General features: G+C 51.1%; 2 protein-coding genes across 7 annotated transcripts; one reads left to right on the top strand and one right to left on the bottom strand.

Moving 5' to 3' along the window:
• The first annotated feature begins 449 nt into the window (after positions 1–449).
• TRAPPC14 (trafficking protein particle complex subunit 14) lies at positions 450–4,756 on the top strand. Of its 2 annotated transcripts, none has more exons than XM_009242617.3 (11): positions 450–1,088; positions 1,239–1,334; positions 1,415–1,544; positions 1,718–1,804; positions 1,963–2,083; positions 2,185–2,332; positions 2,461–2,543; positions 2,628–2,791; positions 3,351–3,505; positions 3,721–3,914; positions 4,012–4,756. In XM_009242617.3, exons 1-11 carry the CDS (start codon positions 675–677, stop codon positions 4,163–4,165), a joined length of 1,746 nt encoding a protein of 581 aa, XP_009240892.1. In that variant the 5' UTR covers positions 450–674; the 3' UTR covers positions 4,166–4,756. The 2 variants fall into 2 exon arrangements, with proteins under 2 accessions (XP_009240892.1, XP_054416211.1); XM_054560236.2 differs by having other exon boundaries at positions 453–639.
• Positions 4,757–4,968: 212 nt separating this feature from the next.
• Positions 4,969–18,684, bottom strand: LAMTOR4 (late endosomal/lysosomal adaptor, MAPK and MTOR activator 4). Of its 5 annotated transcripts, XM_054559047.2 has the most exons (7): positions 18,539–18,684; positions 17,666–17,933; positions 10,491–10,601; positions 10,161–10,288; positions 9,553–9,633; positions 5,652–5,769; positions 4,970–5,303 (listed from the first exon to the last, which is right to left on the bottom strand). In XM_054559047.2, the coding sequence occupies exons 4-7, from the start codon at positions 10,161–10,163 to the stop codon at positions 5,206–5,208; spliced, it is 300 nt and encodes a 99-aa protein (XP_054415022.1). In that variant the 5' UTR covers positions 10,164–10,288; positions 10,491–10,601; positions 17,666–17,933; positions 18,539–18,684; the 3' UTR covers positions 4,970–5,205.
• Between the last annotated feature and the right edge of the window lie 367 nt (positions 18,685–19,051).

Here is a 19,051-nt window from a genome sequence, read left to right as displayed (position 1 = left end):
GGGGTTGGAAGGGGTTTTTTTTTCGAGACAAGATCTCACTCTGTCACCTAGGCTGCAGTCCAGTGTCCCAATCATAGCTCACTTCAGCTTCAAACTCCTGGGCTCAAAGGATCCTCCTGCCTTCTAAGTAGCTGGGAATACAGGCGCGCGCCACCGCACCCGGATAATTTTTAAATTTTTTGCAGAGAGGAGGTCTTGCTATGTTGGCCAGGGTGGTCTTGAACTCCTGGCCTCAAGCGATCCTGCCGCCTCGGCCTCCCACAGTGCTGGGATTACTGGCGTGAGCCAAGCCGCCTGGCCGACGGGGTCTTCCATTTCTTTTCCAAGAAGCCTGGCCGCAGCCCCTGCCTGCATTCTCGCAGCCTCGGAGCAGCGGGACCCCGCCCCCTCCTCCACGGTCCGGGCACCCGCAGATTCCGGGGCCTCGGCGGCCACGCCCCCTCCCTTCCGCTTCCGGTTTCTCTCCAGTCATTCAGCTCAGTACCCCGGTTCCGGCGCCGCCGGGTCTCGGTTCCGGGTTCGTTGCCCCGGTCCCGGGACCGGGCCGGTCTCTCCGGCCGCCCCAGCCGGGCGCAGCAGCCGGAGGTGTCGGGAACCTCTGGACTCACCCTAGCGGGCCCCGCCGGCGGTCGGCCTCCGGTCCGGGCTCCCAGTCGCGCCGTTCTCGCCACCCCATGGAGTCCCAGTGCGACTACTCGATGTACTTCCCGGCCGTGCCGCTGCCGCCGCGCGCGGAGCTGGCAGGGGATCCGGGCCGGTACCGGGCGCTGCCCCGGCGCAACCATCTGTACTTGGGGGAGACTGTCCGCTTTCTGCTGGTGTTGCGCTGCCGGGGCGGTGCGGGGTCCGGCGCCGGGGGCGGCCCGGGCTTGGGCTCCAGAGGAGCCTGGGCAGAACTGGCAACGGCCCTGGCCGCTCTGGCCTCGGTCAGCGCCGGAGGCGGGATGCCGGGGGGCGGCGGCGGCGCCGGCGACCAGGATTCGGAGCCCCCAGGGGGAGGGGATCCTGGGGGTGGGGGTTTGTTCCGAGGCTGCAGCCCCCTTCTCACCCACGGCCCGGGCCCTGCTACCTCAGGGGGAGCGACCACGGTGAGGAGCTTTGGGGGACCCGGCACAGGACGGAGGGGCGGTTTGCTGGGGGCCTGAGGCAGGAGGCAGATGACCTGCCGATCTTAAAGGGAAAGGCTGCAGGCTGCCTCTGACTTGCTCCTGACCTCTTCACCCCTTTCCCAACCCCAGCTGCCTGTGGAGGAACCGATTGTGTCCACAGATGAGGTCATCTTCCCACTCACCGTTTCACTGGATAGACTGCCCCCAGGGACACCTAAGGCCAAGGTAAGATGAGCAAGAGTGGAGCTGCTGTCCTAATTCAGACACCTTTTCCGGGCTCAGCCATCTGTCTTTCCTCTTGACAGATTGTAGTGACTGTGTGGAAGCGGGAGGTTGAGGCACCAGAGGTCAGAGATCAAGGCTACCTGCGATTGCTGCAGACCCGATCTCCTGGGGAGACTTTCCGGGGCGAGCAGAGCGCTTTCAAGGCCCAAGGTGGGCAGGACAGCGCAGAGGCAAAGAGCTAGAGTCTGGGAATTGGGGGACAGAGGGGAGGGGTCACACTGGAAAGTGGCTAATGGGCTCTGAGAAGAGGAAGGTGAGAATTCTGGGCTGGAGGTGAGGTCAGCCCCCAGACCACCACTTCTTGCCCCCACCCCCTCCCGCAGTGAGCACGCTGCTGACTCTGCTGCCCCCTCCGGTTCTGAGATGCCGGCAGTTCACTGTGGCTGGAAAACACTTGACCGTGCTCAAGGGTAAGCAGGTCTGCCGGCTCCAGCCTCGGGGAGCAGCAAGGGAACTGATTGGATGCAGTTCCTCTGGGCAGGCTGGTGGGGTAGGTCCGGTTTTTTCTGGGTAAAGGTGGGGCCTGAGGGGTCCAGCTATTCTGAGCCAAGCTGGTCCTCTCCCACAGTGCTGAACAGCTCCTCTCAGGAGGAAATCTCCATCTGGGATATCCGAATCCTCCCCAACTTCAATGCCAGTTATCTACCTGTCATGCCGGATGGCTCTGTGCTGCTGGTGGACAATGTCTGGTGAGGTCCTGGGAGGGGCAAGGCTGTGAAGTGGTGGGGATGGCTTCAGGGGCTGAGCTCTGGCATGGGGAGACCATGCCTTGTCCTCTTTTCTGAGCTAGTCACCAGTCTGGGGAAGTCTCCATGGGCTCCTTCTGCCGCCTACCCGGGACCTCTGGCTGCTTCCCCTGCCCGCTGAATGCCCTGGAGGAACACAACTTCCTGTTTCAGCTGAGAGGGGGTGAGCAGCCCCCTCCAGGGGCCAAGGAGGTGAGCATAAGGGGCTGGTGTGTTCGAAGAAAAGTGATAAGGCAGTGGGAGGGAAAGACCAGGCAGCTGACTCAAGATGGGAGGGGCACTCTTAATACCTGCGCCAACCCCCTTTGTCCCTCCTGCAGGGCCTGGAAGTTCCCCTGATTGCTGTGGTTCAGTGGTCCACCCCAAAGCTGCCCTTCACTCAGAGCATCTACACCCACTACCGGTGAGTGTGGATCCCGGAGGAACCGTGGCATTCACCTTTGTGGCCTGACACACACAGCCAGCATCCCTCTCTCACCACTCCTAGCCTGCCCAGTGTCCGCCTGGACCGCCCGTGTTTCGTGATGACCGCTTCTTGTGAGTCCCCTGTTCGCACCTATGAGCGTTTCACTGTCACCTACACGCTGCTTAACAATCTCCAAGACTTCCTTGCTGTGAGGCTCGTGTGGACCCCGGAGCATGCGCAGGCTGGTAGGTCAGCTGCCAGGTGGGGATCTGGTCCCCAGGGAGGGGAAGGGAAAGGAAAAAGTCAGGGAGGAGGACAGTGAAAACGGCCAAATTTGGTGCCAGCCCCATCACAGGAGGCCACTTGTGGCAGGTGGCTTCCACCCTGTACCTGGGTGGTCTCCCCAGTGTCCTAGATGGAGAGTTTAGAGAGGCAGTGGGGCAGAGTGACTTTCAGGGCATAGACACTGGAGCTGCACTCGCTGGTGTGAACTCTACTTCTCTCCTTTACTAGCTGTGTGACCTTGAGTAAGTTACTTAACCTCTCTGGGCCTCAGAGTCCTCACCTCTAAAATAGAGCAACTCATATGTGATGGGGCTGTCATGCAGATACTGAGTTAATATAAGTGACGTGCCTTGCACACAGTAAGTATTAGTCGTTGTTATCTACAACATGCACAAAAGATAACGTTTGCTCAGTTTACTCCACAGAGTGGCTTTGAGAATCAGATGAGACTGTGCTGGCGAAGGCCCTGTGGGAATGAGGAACGCTGTAGTGTTTGCTGGTCCCTGTTTCTGCCCCCAGGAAAGCAGCTGTGTGAGGAGGAGCGCCGGGCCATGCAGGCTGCCCTGGACTCCATCGTCTGCCACACGCCCCTCAACAACCTTGGCTTTTCCCGGAAGGGCAGCGCGCTCACCTTCAGTGTGGGCTTCCAAGCTCTGAGGACGGGGCTCTTCGAGGTGGGCTGGGGAGGGTCTGGGCTGAGTGCTGAGTGATACAGAATGCTGGGGTGGATGGAGGAAAGACCCTTAGATTTTGGGGATGAAATAAAAAGCTGGGCAGAGGGAAGGTGGGATTTACATTTGACATCAGTCTGTCACGTGGGGAAAACCATGTGGAAGGAGGCCTGGGCCCTGGAAGCCGAGCTGGCATGCTGACCTGCGTCTCCCCCCAGCTAAGCCAGCACATGAAACTGAAGCTGCAGTTCACCGCCAGCGTGTCCCACCCTCCACCCGAGGCCCGGCCCCTCTCCCGCAAGAGCAGCCCTAGCAGCCCTGCTGTCCGGGACTTGGTGGAGAGGCATCAGGCTAGCCTGGGCCGCTCCCAGTCCTTCTCCCACCAGCAGCCTTCCCGAAGCCACCTCATGAGGTACAGAACCAGGGGGTGTGGCATGGGACCCGGTAGAGGATGGGAGCAGGGAGGGTGCCGGGTCTGACCAGCGCCCACAGCCTCTGCCTTCCCCCAGGTCAGGCAGTGTGATGGAGCGCAGGGCCATCACGCCCCCCGTGGCCTCTCCTGTTGGCCGCCCCCTCTACCTGCCCCCGGACAAGGCTGTATTGTCTCTGGACAAGATTGCCAAACGCGAGTGCAAGGTCCTGGTGGTGGAACCCGTCAAGTAGCACCGTGCCAGCTCTGTTCCCTCTTACACTCCAGAGACCCAACGCCCCCAGAGGGGATCCCTGCTCCCGGGCTGTGCCTCCCCTGGGATGCCTCCCAGACGGGGGTGAAGAGGCCTGGCAGAGCTGCCTGTCTGTGTCTGCTGATGAGGGATGGGGGAAGAAGCTGTGAAGTGGGCGGGCATGGCTGGGACTAAGCCACCAGTATTCCCCGAGTTCCTGTTGGGGGGGCTGGCCCCACCCCTAGGCCAGGGCAAGGGTTCCCAGAGCTCCCTTGCCCCCCGCCTTTTACCCTGGTTCTGAGTTTACAAAGTCTCTTCCTCATTCCCGCTGAGTTCTTTCCCACCTCTGACATTCCCTCCCTCCCTCCCGCAGGGCTGAGATTAGAGGGTGGTGATGGCTAAGGGCCCCTGACAGTGACCTTCTGTCTCAGGGGTTGGGGACAGGGCCAGGTAGCCTCCTCCCCCTTATGTTTACGTTTGCAGCCTGAAGCACTTTAATTTTTTTTTTTTTTTGGTCTGTTCCTGTAACTTATTTTCCAACTATTGCTTCCAACTGAAATAAGACTATTAAATGCCTGTTCAGGAGGGAGAAGGATGACTAGTTTGTGTACTGATGGGAAGAGCAGAGGTCGCCAGGGCTCAGCGTGACTCCCTTCCCCTCCAGCCTTTTCTGCTTCCCAGTTTATAGCACAGAGGCGGCCCTGCCACACCCAACTTGGGCTAAGGTACATGACTTTCTCCCCAGAAGGTGGAAGACAGACATGGGGTGTAACTATTCCGACACTAAACACACATGTCCCTGGGCTGGATAACATCAGACTCGTGTTTATTAGGGAGGGAGGGAGCACAAAGGGAGGTCTCCTTGCCCTTGTTCTTAACACAGCTCAAAGTCCCCAAGCCTCGGCCCATCCAGGTAAGGGTGGGAGGTGGGCGAGCAGAAGGCCCTAGTTATAGCAGCAAGCCAAGACCGACGTGTGTGCCTGCCTCATCACAGAGGCCCAGGACCCAATCCGCTTCTGCGACCCTCGCCCTCCGGCAGGCTCAGACATCAATGGGCTCCCGACCTCGGTTCTGCCTCTTCACCACAAACACCCTCTGTCCTGACACCGTCACCAGCAGTGTGTGTTCTCCAAAGACCACTGGAGGAGAGACACACCTTCCCCCGCCCCAGGAGAGGGAAGGGAGCACAGAGTTAGTGGGTGCAACAGACTCCATGGGGCCGGGCCACACGCACATTGGCTGGGATCAAAGCCAAAGAAGTTCTATAGTTCCAGGCTCAGAGATTTGAAGATGAGTGGCCTCTGCTAGATCTCCTTTCTCTTGCCTTCTCATTCACAATTCTGATACAGGGGAGTCCCAAAGGGAGGAAAGTGGCCAGACCAGAGACCCCAGGAGATGGCAGGAAGCTGGAAGAAGAGAAGCCGAGAAGCCCCTGGAAGCAGCCCCCCCTCCCAGTACCACCACCAAGGGCAGGGGCAGGGGCTCACCAGACAGGCGCTTGAAGGGCACATTCATGCCGCGGTGCAGCCGGAAACCGCAGGCTGTGCTGACCAGCTCAGAGATGGCACTGGCTGCCTGCTCGTCATTCTCCAGGTCCCCAGATGACTGCACGCAGACGGAGGAGGGAGAGGGGCGGGCATTACGGCACAGGCTCGGGAAGCAATTCCAGGCACAGTCCCCTTGGCTCTCACACTTAGACCGTCTCCCCCTTGGCTTGCCAGTACCCTCAGCTTTGGAAAAAAAACAACCTGAAATCTCCCCCTATAATGTCACCCTCCGGATGCCATCCTGTTTCCCATAATACTGGACTTCCCTGGATGAGCAGCAACTTATCCATCTTTTTTTTTGAGACGGAATCTCGTTCTGTCACCCAGGCTGTAGTGCAGTGGTGCAATCTCGGCCTCTCGGGTTCAAGTGATTCTCCTGCCTCAGCCTCCCAAATAGCTGAGATTACAGGCATGTACCAGCACCACCACATCTGGCTAATTTTTTATATTTTTAGTAGAGATGGGGTTTTACCATATTAATCAGCTGGTCTCAAACTCTTGACCTCAAATGATCTGCCCGCCTCAGCCTCCCAAAATGCTGGGATTACAGACATGAGCCACCGTGCCTGGCCATCCATCTCTTTATTGACCATGCTTTTCTAACCCCATGAAACTGGATTTCTCCTGTGTCCCTGCCTATTTGATAAAACCACATTCTCCAAAATGAATGCCTGCCCACCACTTACCTGTTAATGGCTTCATCTTTCTAAGTCTTCACACTTGCTGCCCTGTTTGCAGAATCTCAAACATAAACATTCCCTTTGTCCTTGAATCCCTCCCTCTGTTGACCCCTAGAGTAAGTGATGGGACAGTGGCTTGGGCTTCCTCTTTTCTGGTGACTGTCTCAACTTCCTCTTCCCTCTTCCTTGATCTGGGCCTCCACTAGATTTAGTTCCTTTTGCTGAACTAGCAATATATATTACCTGCTATTTTATATCAAACTCAATGTCTAAAGTTGGGCCATCAAATTTCACCTTATCCTTACCCACTTCCTTCCCAATCCACTTCCTTTTTTGATTTCCTGTTTGTTTGTTTTTTGAGACAGAGTCTCACTCTATCACCCAGGCTGGAGTGCAGTGGTGCAATCTTGGCTCGCTGCAACCTCTGCCTCCTGGGTTCAAGCAATTCTCCTGCCTCAACCTCCCAAGAAGCTGGGATTACATGCATGTGCCTCCATGCCAGGCTAATTTTTTGTAGAGATGGGGTTTCACCATGTTGGCTAGGCTGCTCTTGAACTCCCGACCTCAAGTGATCCACCCACCTCAGCTTCCCAAAGTGCTGGGATTATAGGCGTGAGCCACCATGCAGGGACATGTTTCTTAAGGCATCATCACTCTTCCAGGCTTTAGAGTTCTGGCTAGAGAAATATTTCCTCTATTACCTATTTCTAGTCATTAGCAAGATATACTGATTCCTCCTCTAAAATATCTTCTCCCGGTCAAGCACAGTAGCTCATGCCTGTAATCTCAGCACTTTGGGAGGCCAAGGCAGGAGGAATGCTGGAGGCCAGGAGTTCGAGACCAGCCTAGGCAACATAGCAAGACCCCTGTCTCTACAAATTTCTTTTTTTTTTAATGGCTGGGCGTGGTGGTGCTTGCCTGTAGTTCTAGTTATTTGGGATGCTGAGGCGGGAGGATCGCTTCGGCCCAGGATTTCAAGGCTACAATGAGATGTGATCTCACCACTGCACCCCAGCCTGAGTGACAGCGAGACTCTGTCTTAAAAAAAAAAAAAGAGCAGGGCGCTGTGGCTCACGCCTGTAATCCCAGCACTTTGGGAGGCCGAGGTAGGCGGATCATGAGGTCAGGAGATCCAGACCATCCTGGCTAACACGGTGAAACCCCATCTCTACTAAAAATACAAAAAAGTAGCTGGGCATGGTGGCGGGCGCCTGTAGTCCCAGCTACTATGGAGGCTGAGGCAGGAGAATGGTGTGAACCCAGGAGGCAGAGCTTGCAGTGAGTGGAGATTGCGCCACTGCACTCCAGCCTGGGCGACAGAGTGCGACTCTGTCTCAAAAAAAAAAAAAAAAAAAAAACAAAAAACAGGCTGGGTGCAGCGGCTCATGCCTGTAATCCCAGCACTTTGGGTGGGTGGCTGAGGTGGGCAGATCACAAGGTCAGGAGTTCGAGACCAGCCTGGCCAACATGGTGAAACCCTCTCTCTACTAAAAATACAAAAATTGGCTGGGCATGGTGGTGCACGCCTGTAATCCTAGCTAATCAGGAGTCTGAGGCAGGAAAATTGCTTGAACCTGGAAGGCAGAGGTTGCAGTGAGCTGAGATCATGCCACTGCACTCCAGCCTGGGCCACAGGGCAAGACTCTGTCTCAAAAAACAAAAACAAAAAAAAACAAAAACAAAACTCTTCTCTCCTTGCTCCTCCTTCTTACCGCCACTTGCCCAGTCTCATCTCTTTTTTTTTCCTTTTTTTTTAAGACGGAGTCTTGCTCTGCCGCCCAGGCTGGAGTACAGTGGTGTGATCTCGGCCAACTGCAACCTCCACCTTCCAGGTTCACACCATTCTCCCGCCTCAGCCTCCCGAGTAGCTGGGACTACAGGCGCCCACCACCACACCTGGCTAATTTTGTTTTTGTATTTTTAGTACAGACGGGGTTTCACCGTGTTGGCCAGGATGGTCTCGATCTCCTGACCTCGTGATCCACCCGCCTTGGCCTCCCAAAGTGCTGGGATTACAGGCATGAACCACCACGCCCGGCCCAGTCTCATCTCTTAATGACGTCTCCTTCTGCCCATCTTCACATCACTAACAACAATATTGCTCAGCCACCTCACTGGGTCTTGTTTCTGTTTAAAAAACCTTTCAAACTGTATTACCTTCAAGAATAAGTTCAAGTGTGTTAACCTGGCCTTGAAGATCCTTCACAATTACATCCGCCCTGACCATATCCTTCTCTTCCCTCAAACCTTCCCAAATCTCTTCAGCATAAACTTACCATCAGTTCAGATAGGTTAGTGCCACACACCTGCAAATATGTCCTCCCCCACTGTAAATACTCTCCTTTAAGGTGGGCTGAATTCCTACCTCCCGGAAAGTTAGTTACCTTGTCATAACATGTTGAATTTTTAATATCCTGGATTCCTTCAATAGTCTTTACCACCTGTATTGTTTTCAACCCTTAACCTTAAGCTTTGTCTCTAGCTAAGTCAAAACATCTGGAGACTTAACACTATACAGTACTATGGAACAAAATACAAATGCCTCTTTAAGAAATACCAAATAAAGGCCAGACATGGTGGCTCACGCCTGTAATCTAGAGACCTAACACTATACAGTACTTTGGAACAAAATACAAATGCCTCTTTAAGAAATACCAAATAAAGGCAAGGCATGTTGGCTCACGCCTGTAATCCCAGCACTTTGGGAGGCTGAGACAGGTGGATCACCTGACGTCAGGAGTTTGAGACCAGCCTGGCTAACACGGTGAAACCCCGTTTCTACTAAAAATACAAAAAATTAGCCGAGCATGGTGGCACGTGCCTGTAATCCCAGCTACTCGGGAGGCTGAGGCAGGAGAATCGCTTGAACCCCGGAGGCGGAGGTTGCAGTGAGCCGAGATCGCACCACTGCACTCCAGCTTGGGCAACAAGAACAAAACTCAGTCTCAAAAACTGTAAATAAATAAATCGCAACCGTTAGGAGACTAAGATTCCACAGACTGATTACTGAAAGTAATTGCAAAAACTGCAAAATACTTTTGTACCAACCTAATAGATGCCAGGCAGGAAACCAGATAAAAGCCGAGAAAAGAAGGGCCAATATTAGAAGGGGTTACCGGGCTGTGTGCACCAAGGGACCCCCTCCCTTTCCCAGAACGCACCGCCAGCACTGCACCTTCACTCAGTACCAGGTAGCCGAGCTGGTCTGGGATTCGCTCCAAACCCTGGGTCAGTGCAGAAGTCTAGTGGGTAAAGATGCAAGTAGTGAGAAGCATGCTAGAGGGATGGATGGCCCGATACCCTTCACCTGCAAACCCAAGTTTCTTGGTTGACGATGGCCCCAGCTTTTCTCATTCCCCAGCCAGGTCCCTTTCCGGCCCCCACCCCTCTACATGGTCGTCAATACTGATCTTCCCGAGCCTCCATCTGCCCCCCCTCTCGGTCCCCGGGCTCCCCTGGCCTTCCACATCCCACCTTTGCTACCCCAAGGGGCCTTCGCTGCCCCACTGGCCCCTGCCGCCAGACCCTCTCTTCACCTCCCCTCGTCTCCGCCCCTGACCTGCAGACTACCCGCAGCCCCAGAACACCCCTCCCACAGACCCTTCCCCAGCATTCCCGTCGCCATCCCTCCCATCTCCATCCTCTCTTCCTCCCCAAGCAGATAGGAGGTGAGGGTGGAGCGCAGGCCCACGAGGGGGAAACCACACAGATTGGGGAGCAGAGACTCGGAACCCTCGGCGGGTCCTCTCGCGCATGCGTCCTCACTCACCATCGCAGTCTTAGGTGCTGGGGGAGCTCCCTACCAGATAGGTAGCTTCCGGCTTCAGGCCCCGGTCACGTGCTTGCACCCGGCGCGCTCCTCCTTCTGCTTGCGTCACTGGCCTTTAGCCCCCGCCTCTAGCATGAGGATTGGACAGTAGCCACGTCGTCAGACCCAACCAGCCAGTGCGAAGCGCCGTTTCCCGGAGGCGCACGTTGATTGGTGATATTTCCTCTTTAACACCCATCTCCCCGCCCCTCAGTGCCTGAGCGACAGGAAGAAGGGGGAGCGTCCGCGGAGAGGAGGATCTGGGAGGGACTGGAGTAGGACGAGGTTTACCGTGTGGTCTTGGGCGCGCTGTCTGGAGCCAGAGTTCCGCCTGACCCAGGATGCCCGCCGGTGTGAACCCCCAAATGAATCCCTTACCAGGTTTAAGACTGGACCCAAAAACTAGAGAATAAAAGGAAATAACGTGCAATGCATGTGAAAAAGCTATTCAAGGCTGGGCGCCGTGGCTCACGCCTGTAATCTCAGCGCTTTGCGAGGCCGAGGAGGACGGATCATTTCAGGCCAAGAGTTCGAGACCAGCCTGAGCAACATAGCGAGACCCTCCCCAGCCCCCCGCTTCCAACCACCTCTACAAAAAAATAAGAAAATAACCCGGGCGTGGTGCCTCACGCCAGTAATAACAGCTACTAGGGAGGCTGATGGAGGAGAATCTCTTGAGCTCAGCAGTTGGAGAGTGCAGTGAGCTATTATGGTGCCACTGCACTCCAGCCTGGGTGCCCTTCCTCTAAAAAAAAAAAAAAAAAGAAAAGAAAAGAAAAAAAAGGTACTCAAATGCTACTTTTTTTTTTTTTTGAGTCAGAGTCTCACTCGGTCGCCCAGGTTGGAGTGCAATGGCGCGATCTCTGGCTCAATACAACCTCTGCCTCCCGTGTTCAAGCAATTCTCCTGCCTCAGCCTCCCGAGTAGCTGGGATTACAGGCGCCCGCCACAACGCCCGGCTATTTTTGTGTTTTTAGTAGAGATAGGGTTTCACCATATTGGCCAGGCTGGTCTCAAACTCCTGACCTCGTGATCCGCCCACCTCGGCCTCTCAAAGTGCTGGGATTACAGGCTTGAGCCACTGCGCCCGGCCCTCAAATGCTACTTTTATGCCTACTCAAGACAGCTCTTTGTTGAAGACAAGAATTTGTTCCCGAAGTGGTTTTTTGTCCCCAGATTCAGTCCAGGACAATGTGATGGTGAATAGAATCCCCAGCTAGCCAATGCAGCTGCAATACTGAATATTCTCTGCAGGAGAAAATTAGAAACAGTACCTTGGAATGATACACACACACACACACACACACACACACACACACACACACATACATACATATATCACACAATATATGTAAACATTGGAAATTTTTGTTTTAAATAATTTCTAGACCTGTTGCCATTTTAATGTGGTGGAGGCAGTGTTAGTGAAATAGTTATATGAAGAATGATTCTAGAAGCCTGGGCAACATGGCAAGACCCCATCTCTAAAAATTTAAAAATTAACCAGGCATGATACTGCACATGTAGTCCCAGCTACCCGGGAGGCTGAGGTGGGAGAATCGCTTGAGCCCAGGAGGTTGAGGCTGCAGTGAGCCATGATCATGCTACTGCACTCAAGACTGGGTAAAAGAACAAGATTGTCTCAAAAACAAACAAAAAAATCTGAATATAATAACAATTGTTGAAGTCTGGGTGTCTTTTAAGACTTGTTAGAAACAGCAATTTCAACGCTGGGCGTGGTAGCTCACACCTGTAATCCGAGCACTTTGGGAGACCAAGGCGGGTGGATCACCTGAGGTCAGGAGTTCCAGACCTGCCTGGCCAACATGGTGAAACCTCATCACTACTAAAAATCCAAAAAAAACCAAAAAAAACTAGGCAGGTGTGGTGGTACATGCCTGTAATCCCAGCTACTGGGAGGCTGAGGCAGGAGAATCCTTGAATCCAGGAGGTTGCAATGAGCTGAGATTGTGCCATTGCACTCCAACCTGGGCAACAAGAATGAAACTCCATCTCAAAAGAAAAAAAAAAAGATTTTGATGTAATAAATTATGGTGGCAGTATTCTTGATATTTAACCATCTTTGTGTTTCCAGAATAAAATCTACTGGAACAAATTATACTACCCATTTGTTTTACTGCTTTATTTAGAATTTTTAAAATCTATTATGATAAATGAGATTGGGCTGTAGTTTCTTTTTGGTATATTCTTCATCTGCTTTTGGTAGAAAGAGCAGGTTGCCAGATAAAATGAATCAGAGAGTTTCCGATCTTTTTTATCTATGGTCTGCAAATCAAACTGGTTGGACCAACTCACACTCCTCTAGCAATGTGTCAGAGTTCCCAGTTATCTCCAGCTCCATTAACACATGGTGTTGCCACACTTTTTTTTTTTTTTTTTGAGACAGAGTCTCGTTCTGTTGCCCAGGCGGGAGTGCTGTGGCGCCATCTCGGCTCACTGCAACCTCCACCTCCCGGGTTCACATCATTCTCCTGCCTCAACCTCCCTAGTAGTTGGGACTACAGCCATCCCCCACCACGCCCGGCTAATTTTTTAGCTCAGGAGTTTGAGACCAGCCAGGCCAACGTGGCCTGTTGCAGGAAGTCAGGGACCCTGAACGGAGGGACTGGCTGAAGCCATGCCAGAAGAACATGGATTGTGAAGATTTCATGGACATTTATTAGTTCCCCAAATTAATACTTTTATAATTTCTGACACCTGTCTTTACTGCAATCTCTGAACATAAATTGTGAAGATTTCATGGACACTTATCACTTCCCCAATCAATACCCTTGTGATTTCCTATGCCTGTCTTTAATCTCTTAATCCCGTCATCTTGGTAATCTGAGGAGGATGTATGTTGCCTCAGGACCCTGTGATGATTGTGTTAACACAAATTGTTTGTAGAGGATGTGTGTTTGAACAATATGAAATCTGGGCACCTTGAGAAAAGAACAGGATAACAGCAATGTTCAGGGAACAAGAGAGATAACCTTAAACTCTGACTGCCGGTGAGCCAGGTGGAACAGTGCCATATTTCTCTTCTTTCAAAAGCAAATGGGAGAAATATCGCTGAATTCTTTTTCTCAGCAAGGAGCATCCCTGAGAAAGAGAATGTGTCCCTGAGGGTAGGCCTCTGAAATGGCCACTTTGGGGAGTGGCCATCTTTCATGGTCGAAGCTGTAGGGATAAAATAATCCCCAGTCTCCCGTAGCGCTCCCAGGCTTATTAGGACGAGGAAATTCCCGCCTCATAAATTTTGGTCAGATTGGTTTTCTGCTCTCAAACCTGTCTCCTGATAAAATGTTATCAATGACAATGCGTGCCTGAAACTTCATTAGCAATTTTAATTTGCCCCGTCCTGTGGTCCTGTGATCTGGCCCTGCCTCCATTTACTTTGTGATATTTTATTACCTTGTGAAGCATGTGCTCTCTGTGACCCACACCCTATTCGTACACTCCCTCCCCTTTTGAAATCACTAATAAAAACTTGCTGGTTTTGCGGCTTAGGGGGCATCACGGAACCTGCCGACATGTGCTGTCTCCCCTGGACACCCAGCTTTAAAATTTCTCTCTTTTGTACTCTGTCCCTTTATTTCTCAGACCAGTCGACTCTTAGGGAATATAGAAAAGAACCTACGTGAAATATTGGGGGTGAATTTCACCCAATATCTGGCTGAATTTCCCGATAGCGGCCAAATCCTGTCTCTACTAAAAATTCAAAAATTCGCCGTGCATGGTGGCAGGCACCTGTAATCCCAGCTGCTCAGGAGGCCGAGGCCGGATAATCACTTGAATCTGGGAGACGGAGGTTGCAGTGAGCCAAGATCGCACCACTGCACTCCAGCCCAGACGACAGAGCGAGACTCAGTCTCAAAAAAAAAAAAAAAGGAAAAAGTAATAATAAAACCACAGAATGAAGTTAAAGATAAGTTTAGGCTGGGCGCAGTGGTTTACACCTGTAATCTCAGCACTTTGGGAGGCTGAGGCAGGCGGATCATGAGGTCAGGCGTTGAAGACCAGCCTGGCCAACACATTGAAACCCTGTCTCTACTAAAAATACAAAAGTTAGCCAGGCGTGGTGGCGTGTGCCTGTAATCCCAGCTACTCGGGAGGCTGAGGCAGGAGAATCACTTGAATCCGGGAGGCGGAGTTTGCAGTGAATGGAGATCATGCCACTGCACTCCAGCCTGGACAACAGAATGTGACTCCTTCTCAAAGAATAAATAAATAAATAAATAAATAAATAAATAAATAAATAAATAAAAAGATAACTTTATTGGTGACTAGGGTTATGTCAAAAGAACTCAAAAGCCAACTTGAAGAGGCTTCCACTGGACAAAAAAAAAAAAGAATATTTTGAAATCAATCAGGACAATAACTGCAGTGAATTGAAACATAACAAACATGCCTAAATCCAGAAACTTATTTTTAAATTTTTGTTTGTTATTGTTTGTTATAGAGATGAGGTCTCGCTATGTTGCCCAGGCTGGTCTTGAACTCCTGGTCTCAAGTGATCTGTCTGCCTCAGCCTTGCACAGTGCTGGAATTTCAGGTGTGAGCTGCACTGCCCAGCCACTGAGATCTTAAAATTGGACTTTCATTTCCTTGAACATAGTAAGTGTTACAATCTGTGTCTGATAATTCCAACATCTGGAGTCCTTGTGTGTGTGTGTGTGTGTGTGTCTACGTTTCTGTAGTCTGTTGTTTCTATTGTTCTGGCTTCCCTGCTTTATTACCTGCCTTGTGATATTTGATTGTTTTCTGGACATTTTATTTGAAAAAATACTTTTATGTATACCATAAGACCTAAGGCACTATTATCTTACTCTGAACAGTTTCCACTATTAGATATCTAAGGTACTTAACAGTTCAGACACATGGTTTGAAGTTCTGTGGCCACACAGAAAAATTCCTGGGAGTACAGTCCACCCCAACAAACACAGTAAAATTCTTCAGTTTTCAACCCAGTACAGGGACTGTTACATAGCGTCTTCCATTTGGTGAACGTTAAGCTCCAACTCCCATTGTGCTAATGCATGAAAGCCACCAAAAATACATCTCTGCCTTTCAGTGAATGCCCATGGATTAGAGTCTCAACAAACAGCAGAAGATGCTTCTCTAAAGTTTACCTTCCCAGTTGCTGAAGGACTTTCACCCATGTTCACTCTATCTCTCTTGTTTTTTGGACACAGGGTCTCACCTTGTTACCCAGGCTGGAGTGCAGTGTCGCAATCTCAGCTCAGTGCAGCCTTGACCTCCCGGGTTCAAGCGATCCTCCTGCCTCAGCCCCCCAAGTAGCTGGGACTACAGGTGCATGCCACCACACCTGGCTGTTTTGTCTTTTTTTTTAAAGAGATGGGGTCTCACTATGTTGCCCAGGCTGGTGTGAAACTCCTGGGCTCATGTGATCTTCCCACCTTGGCCTCCCACCTGCTGGGATTAAAGGCATCAGCCACTGCACCCGGCCCACTCTACTCTTGAGAATGGCAAAAGCCAAGCTTTATGTCTCTGCTGTCTTTATTCACAAATATCCCTGGTTTAGAATCAACCCTAAGCCATCTATTTGAGCTCCAGTCCTTTTCCCTGTTCTCTCCTGATAATTCTTCAGTGTCATACAAGGTCTTTGATGCTTTTTAAATATTTTTATTTTATTTTATTTTTTGAGACAGAGTTTCGCTCTGTCACCCAGGCTGGAGTGCAGTGGCACAATCTCGGCTCACTGCAACCTCCACCTCCTGGGTCAAACGATTCTCCTAACTCAGCTTCCCAAGTAGCTGGGATTGCAGGTGTGCACCAGCATGCATGGCTAATTTTTGTATTTTTAGTACAGATGGGGTTTTGCCATGTTGGCCAGGCTGGTCTCGAACTCCTGACCTCAGGTGATCCACCCGCCTTGGCCTCCCAAAGTACTGGGATTACAGGTGTGAGCCACTGTGCCCAGCCATAAATATTTTTATTTTAAATCTTTTTTAAGTTGTCTTTATTGGGGGTAGTCAGGCCAAAAGCCACAGTTAATTTGCAGATTGTTCTTTTTTTTCCCCGCTTAGTAAACAGCATAGACCAACCACACCTTCCTTTATTGGGAAAGCTTATCTCATCTTGGCTTTCATAATATCATTTCCTTCAATGCACACGTGAGCAACTTGAAAATGAGGTCCACACGGGATCCATTTTGCTGGTGAGGGTGGTATTAGAAGCACCTGGCCCTCAATAGTGGTGGTAGTTTGCGAGGCTAGACTCCTGGCACAGAAAGGCATGCATCCTTGGTGCAGTGTGAATGACAGCAGGAGTCTCTCCTACCCCACTGAGTAGGGCTGCAGCAGGGGGGGTCTGAGCATGATTTTAGGACATAGTTCTTGGAAGATCAGCATTCAAGTTTTCATCTCCAGTCTCCTAATACTTATGTGGGCTGCCCAGGATCCTTTTATTAATTCCCTTTATCTGTAATCAGCCAGAATTAGCTTCAGTTTCTTGAGAGGAAAAGCAATGACTAATCAGAGTGTGTGATTGTGCTGCCCCAGTAACTGGCAGCTTCAGTTTCATATGGTGACTGTCATGATTAGAAGTGAGCTATGGGCCGGGCGTGGTGGCTCACATCTGTAATCTCACCACTTTGGGAGGCCAAGGTGGGTGTATCATCTGAAGTCCGGGAGTTTGAGACCAGCCTGACCAACATGGAGAAACCCCATCTCTACTAAAAATACAAAATTAGCCGGGCATGGTGGCGCATGCCTGTAATCCCAGCTACTCGGGAGGCTGAGGCAGGAAGGAGAATCACTTGAACCCAGGAGGTGGAGGTTGCGGTGAGCCGAGACTGCGCCATCGTATTCCAGCCTGGGCAACAAGAGTGAAACTCCATCTCAAACACAAACAAACAAAAAAGTGAGCCTGTGAGGGCTGGGCGAAGTGGCTTATGCCTATAATCCCAGCACTCTGGGAGGCCAAGGCAGGCAGATCACCTGAGGTCAGGAGTTTGAGACCAGCCTGGCCAACATAGAGAAACCCTGTCTCTCCTAAAAATACAAAAATTAGTTGGGTGTGGTGGCACATGCCTATAATCGCAGCTACTCGGGAGGCTGAGGCAGGAGAATTGTTTGAACCCGGGAGGCGGAGGTTGCAGCGAGTTGAGATCACGCCATTGCACTCCAGAACAAGGCTCTATCTCAAAAAAAAAAAAAAAAAAAAAAAGTGAGCTATGATGTTCTTTGCAGACTGGAACCATGGAGGGTGTCAAAAAGAAGAAGGTTCCTGCTGTGCCAGAAACCCTTAAGAAAAAGCGAAGGAATTTTGCAGAGCTGAAGATCAAACACCTGAGAAATAAGTTTGCCCAAAGGTGCTTCGAGAGGCCAGGAGGAAGCTTAGGTAGGAAAAAAGTGAAGCACTATCACAAGGACTATAGGCGAATGGACAGAACTGAAATTCAAATGGCTAAGATGACCAGAAAGCTAGCAACTTCTATGTACCTGCAGAACCCAAATTGGCGTTGGTTATCAGGATCAGCAGTATCAATGGTGTGAGCCCAAAGGTCCGAAAGGTGTTGCAGCTTCTTCATCTTCCTCAAATCTTCAATGGAACCTTTGTGAAGCTCTACAAGGCTTCAATTAATATGCTGATGCCAGGCATGGTGCTTCACGCCTGTAATCCCAGCACTTTGGGAAGCCGAGGCAGGACGATCATTTGAGGTCAGGAGTTCGAGACCAGCCTGGTCAACATGGTGAAACATCGTCTCTACTAAAAATAATTTAAAAAACAAAAAAATTAGCTGCACATGGTGGTGTGTGCCTGTAGCCTCAGCTACTCGGGAGGCTGAGGCAGGAGGATCGCTTGAGCTCGGGAGGCAGAGGTTGCAGTGAGCCGAGATCGCGCGACTGCACTCCAGCCTAGGTGACAGAGCAAGACTCCATCTCAAACAAACAGACAAACAAAAAACATGCTGAGGATTGTGGAACCATATATTGCATGGGGATACCCAAATGTGAAGTCAGTAATTGAACTAATCTGCAAGTGTGGTTATGGAAAAATCAATAAGAAGTGAATTGCTTTGACAGATAACACTTGATTGCTTGATCTCTTGGTAAATATGGCATCACCCACATGGAGGATCTGATTCATAAGATCTATATATACTGTTGGAAAATGCTTCAAAGAAGCAAATAACTTCCCATGCTCCTTTCAATTATCCTCTCCACGAGGTAGAATGAAGAAAAAGACCACCCATTTTGTAGAAGGTGGAGATACTGGCAACAGAGAGGACCAGATCAACAGGCTTATTAGAAGAATGAACTAAGGTGTCTACCATGATTATTGTTCTAATGTGTTCAGTTAATAAACAGTACCTGCTCTCAAATTGAAGAAAAAAAAAAAAAGTCCAGGTGCGGTGGCTCACGCCTGTAATCCCAGCACTTTGGGAGGCCGAGGCGGGCGGATCACGAGGTCAGAAGCTTGAGACCATCCTGGCTAACACAGTGAAACCCTGTCTCTGCTAAAAATACAAAAAAAAAAAAAAAAAAATTAGCTGGGCGTGGTGGCGGGTGCCTGTAGTCCCAGCTACTTGAGAGGCTGAGGCAGGAGAATGGTGTGAACCCGGGAGGCGGAGCTTGCAGTGAGCCGAGATTGCGCCACTGCACTCCAGCCTGGGCGACAGAGCGAGACTCCGTCTTAAAAAAAAAAAAAGAAGTGAGCTATGAGAATACACAGGAAAGGTATGTGATTTAGCCTTTGGGGTCGTGGGAAGAATTCCACAAAAAGGAGATACCTTGGCCAGGCGCGGTGGCTCACGCCTGTAATCCCAGCACTTTGGGAGGCCGAGGCAGGTGGATCACCTGAGGTCAGGAGTTGAAGAGCAGCCT

This window comes from Pongo abelii, chromosome 6, assembly GCF_028885655.2.
Source record: "Pongo abelii isolate AG06213 chromosome 6, NHGRI_mPonAbe1-v2.0_pri, whole genome shotgun sequence".
Lineage (NCBI taxonomy): Eukaryota > Metazoa > Chordata > Mammalia > Primates > Hominidae > Pongo > Pongo abelii.
Note: the sequence above shows the minus strand (reverse complement) of the source record. Positions and strands in the feature narration are given on the sequence as shown.

Excerpts from the sequence above, each read along its gene's own strand:
- TRAPPC14 (XM_009242617.3), top strand. The coding sequence starts at position 675 with ATGGAGTCCCAGTGCGACTACTCGATGTACTTCCCGGCCGTGCCGCTG. Across the intron at positions 1,335-1,414 it reads CAGGGACACCTAAGGCCAAG|ATTGTAGTGACTGTGTGGAA; the intron begins GTAAGATGAGCA and ends TCCTCTTGACAG. Across the intron at positions 1,805-1,962 it reads ACACTTGACCGTGCTCAAGG|TGCTGAACAGCTCCTCTCAG; the intron begins GTAAGCAGGTCT and ends CCTCTCCCACAG.
- LAMTOR4 (XM_054559046.2), bottom strand. The coding sequence starts at position 10,146 with ATGCGCGAGAGGACCCGCCGAGGGTTCCGAGTCTCTGCTCCCCAATCT. Across the intron at positions 9,634-10,098 it reads GAGTCTCTGCTCCCCAATCT|ACTTCTGCACTGACCCAGGG; the intron begins GTGTGGTTTCCC and ends TTTACCCACTAG. Across the intron at positions 5,770-9,552 it reads GTGAAGGTGCAGTGCTGGCG|TCATCTGGGGACCTGGAGAA; the intron begins GTGCGTTCTGGG and ends GTCTGCGTGCAG.